Source organism: Camellia sinensis, chromosome 8 (genome assembly GCF_055761805.1).
Source record: "Camellia sinensis isolate YWXY chromosome 8, ASM5576180v1, whole genome shotgun sequence".
Lineage (NCBI taxonomy): Eukaryota > Viridiplantae > Streptophyta > Magnoliopsida > Ericales > Theaceae > Camellia > Camellia sinensis.
Window position 1 is genome coordinate 135770940 of NC_138968.1, and position 3657 is coordinate 135774596.

The window sequence follows — 3657 nt, forward strand, 5'->3', positions numbered from 1 at the left end:
TGTGTAGAAAATTCCAGCGGGCAGCGAAGGCAAAGTTGCCGGCCGGCTGCCCGCCGGTGAGAAAAAAAAAACAGGCCTAAATCTTAGTGCTATGATACCATGTAAGAAATTATGTATTATTGATTGATTGATAGATACATGATTCTGTTACAATTGATTGATTATATAGATGTAGGTTAGGTGGTGGTAGGTGAGGAGTAGGTGAGTGTGGTAGGTGAGTGTGTGGTAGGTGATGGTAAATTCTAACAATGTGTGTGGTGGATATCATTACAAAAGCACTTGAACTTGCTTTATCTCTTTTCTTAGAGTTTTTTTTTTAAGCTACAGAATTTCATAGATATATATGTTCCAACAACACATCCAAGGAGGTCTCCATTGTATTTGCCTATCATTCTAATAAGCAAAAGCTATAATGGATGATCAACGGAGGAGTTGTTTGTGTTGTGCTATTGTTCTGGTTTTAACGTCTCTCATGTGTTCCTCCTCCTTCCACTTGGTGAATGCCCAGCCTGTGGATTATCCAATTGCCACTGTGTCCACTTCATGGACCATTATTAACGATCCCCCACCGGCCCTCGTAGCACCGGACTTTTTATGGAGACCAATCCTACTTCGAAGAGGCCTTCGATCGCGTTTTTCTCTCGTCTTCTGCTGCGATTTTGCATACACTGCCTGCATCGTTGGTGTCCTCATCCAAAAACAAACTTCCATTGAACAAGATGCAATAGCAGATGCCCCGCAACTAGTTTGGTCGGCTAATAGAAACCATCCTGTAAAACTTAACGCAACCTTGCAACTCACTCAGGATGGAAACTTGACTTTGTCAGACTCCGATGGCACTTCTGTCTGGTCTACATACACTGGCGGAGGAAATCACTCTGTCTCAGGCTTAAACTTGACTGAAGATGGAAATCTCGTCCTCTTTGATCGAAACAATGCAATGGTTTGGCAGTCTTTCCATCACCCAACTGACTCCTTACTTGTTGGCCAGGATTTGGTTCTTGGGCGGAAGCTCACCTCCAGCACATCAGCATCAAACTGGAGTCAAGGTTTGTTTTCTCTTGCTGCTCAATTTGAACCACCTGATTTTTACTCTCTGTCGGCTTATGTAGAATCCAATCCACCCTGGTCCTATCTTCAATACTATTCACAGACGAATTATTTCAAATTCGAGAATGAAAGCTTCAACGGGCAGCTAATCCCTGCTGCATCATCATCAGCTCAGTTCATAAGGTTGGATCCTGATGGGCATTTGAAGGTTTATGAGTGGGGAGGATCGAATTGGAATGTGGTGGCTGATCTGCTGACATCACATATTGCTATTGGTGACTGTGGTTATCCGATGGTGTGTGGCAATTATGGCATCTGTTCATCAAATGGACAGTGCGGTTGTCTTGAGGAAGCCACCAGCAACCACACTTTCAGGCAAATAAATAGTAGGCTACCCAACCTTGGATGTTCCCTTGTTACACCCATTTCTTGTAACGATTCTCAATATCACACCCTTTTGGAGCTTAAGAATACTAGTTACTTTCCCTTCAACTCATACCCATCCAGAAATTACATGGATGAAAACATAGCATTAGAGGATTGCAAGAAGAGTTGCTTGAAAAACTGTTCATGCAAGGCAGCTTTGTTTGCGTATAATTGGACGTATCATTCATGGAAAGGTTGCGCATTATTGTCTGAAGTTTTTTCTCTTATAAATTATGACGGAGAACTTATAAATTATGAGGGAGAAGTTGATAACATTACTGTATTTCTTAAAGTGCACAAATCTCCGACTACACAGTATCCTATTCCTTCAACAACAAATTCTCGTCGAAAGAAATCAAGGCAAGTCAAGATCATACTGGGTTCAAGTCTTGGAGCTTTCTTCGGTGTATTTTTTGTGGCTGCCTCTTGGATTTTCCTTTTCAAAAAGAAACGAGAGTTTGAGGATTTTGACGAGTTCTTTGTGGATCAAGTACCAGGGATGCCTACTAGATTCTCGTACGAAGAATTGAGAGCCATGACAAACAATTTCAATCATAAGCTTGGGGAAGGAGGATTTGGGTCAGTGTTTCAAGGGACATTAAGCGATGGCACTAATGTAGCAGTGAAGCGCCTCAATGGTTTTGGTCAAGTTAAGAAGTCATTCTTAGCTGAAGTTCAGACAATAGGCAGCATTCACCATGTTAATTTGGTGAGATTAATTGGATTTTGTGCTGAAAAATCATATCGGCTTCTAGTTTATGAATACATGTTCAATGGATCCTTGGATAAATGGATCTTCCAAAGGCACCAAGAGCTCACACTTGGGTGGCAATCCAGAAGAAAGATCATCATGGATATAGCCAAGGGTCTAGCCTATCTCCATGAAGATTGCAGACAAAAAATATTTCACTTGGATATCAAACCCCAAAACATCCTCTTAGATGAATACTGCAATGCGAAAATTTCTGATTTTGGATTGTCAAAACTAATTGATAAGGACCAAAGCCAAGTTGTAACAACTTTGAGGGGAACACCAGGCTATTTGGCTCCTGAATGGTTGAACTCAATTATCACCGAGAAAGTAGATGTCTATAGCTTTGGTGTCGTGGTCTTGGAAATGTTGTGTGGGCGGAAAAATTTGGATAGGTCTCAGCCTGAGGAAGATATGCATTTACTTAATCTATTTAAAAGGAAAGCAGAAGAGGAACGATTGAATGATATTGTTGATAAATACAATGATGAAATGCAATTACATGGAGCAGAAGTTGTGGAGATGATGAGGGTTGCTGTGTGGTGCCTACAAAGTGATTTTTCCAAGAGGCCTTCCATGTCAGTGGTGGTTAAGGTCTTAGAGGGTTCCATTGATGTTGAAAAGAACTTGGATTATAACTTCACAAATCCAGCGATACCAAGATCAATTGCAGCTGCAGGTCAACAAGAGCATGCCACTAGTGCTGCCACTACTCTATTGTTTCCATCAGCTCTGTCTGGACCGAGGTAAAGAAATGAGACTTCAACGAACAATTTTTTGCAGATTGCTCAAGGCAATAATATTTTGTTGTTACACTTTACTTGATGAATGTATATATATATATATATCTGTCAAGAAATTATTGTCATAGATATATTTGTTTGATGTCATGTGCATTTGTCATATATCAGAAATCCACCCTACCATCTTATCTTGTGAGAATAAGGTAGCCAGGGTTTGAGTATGAGAAACTGTAAGCAGCTTAGCTACATCATTAATTGTATTATAGGTAAATGAGATCCTAATAAATAAATAGTGAATGCAAATAAAGAGTTGGAAATGTTCCCCAACCAGGAATAAACTAATATGTCTCGACACTTGCTGCAATATCTTTCTTTCTTCTTCTTCTTCTTTGTTGTTGTTGTTGTTTTTTTTTTTTTTTTGGGTCCATTTTGGAATCTTTACTTAATTCGATGGTTTTGAATTCAACATCAGTTGGGTGTATTTTGGGTGTATTTGAGCAGTTTCCCTTTCACAATTTCAAGATATCTTTGAATGAAGGAGTTGCAAATGAAAGAAATAGGAATAATTCATCCCAAATGATTACATTAATTGAATGCCCTGATCAGTATGTCGATGAATGGAGATTCCCAATCATAAGTCTCAGTTATAGAGAGAAGAATTGCTCATCACAATGATTCCAATTGGTT

The 3657-nt window shown here is 39.6% G+C and overlaps 1 protein-coding gene across 2 annotated transcripts; it reads left to right on the forward strand.

The window, feature by feature from the left end:
- The first annotated feature begins 301 nt into the window (after positions 1 to 301).
- Positions 302 to 3308, forward strand: LOC145797137 (G-type lectin S-receptor-like serine/threonine-protein kinase SD2-5). 2 transcript variants are annotated; one of them, XM_082883542.1, is made up of 2 exons: positions 302 to 1049; positions 1113 to 3308. In XM_082883542.1, exons 1-2 carry the CDS (start codon positions 413 to 415, stop codon positions 2975 to 2977), a joined length of 2502 nt encoding a protein of 833 aa, XP_082739668.1. In that variant the 5' UTR covers positions 302 to 412; the 3' UTR covers positions 2978 to 3308. The 2 variants fall into 2 exon arrangements, with proteins under 2 accessions (XP_082739668.1, XP_082739669.1); XM_082883543.1 differs by having other exon boundaries at positions 1154 to 3308.
- The last annotated feature ends 349 nt before the right edge of the window (positions 3309 to 3657 follow it).

What these genes read in the sequence shown, in the direction of transcription:
- LOC145797137 (XM_082883542.1), top strand. Translation starts at nt 413, where the DNA reads ATGGATGATCAACGGAGGAGTTGTTTGTGTTGTGCTATTGTTCTGGTT. An exon ending in AGCATCAAACTGGAGTCAAG is followed by an intron (nt 1,050 to 1,112) that starts GTTTGTTTTCTC and finishes CGGCTTATGTAG; the next exon opens with AATCCAATCCACCCTGGTCC.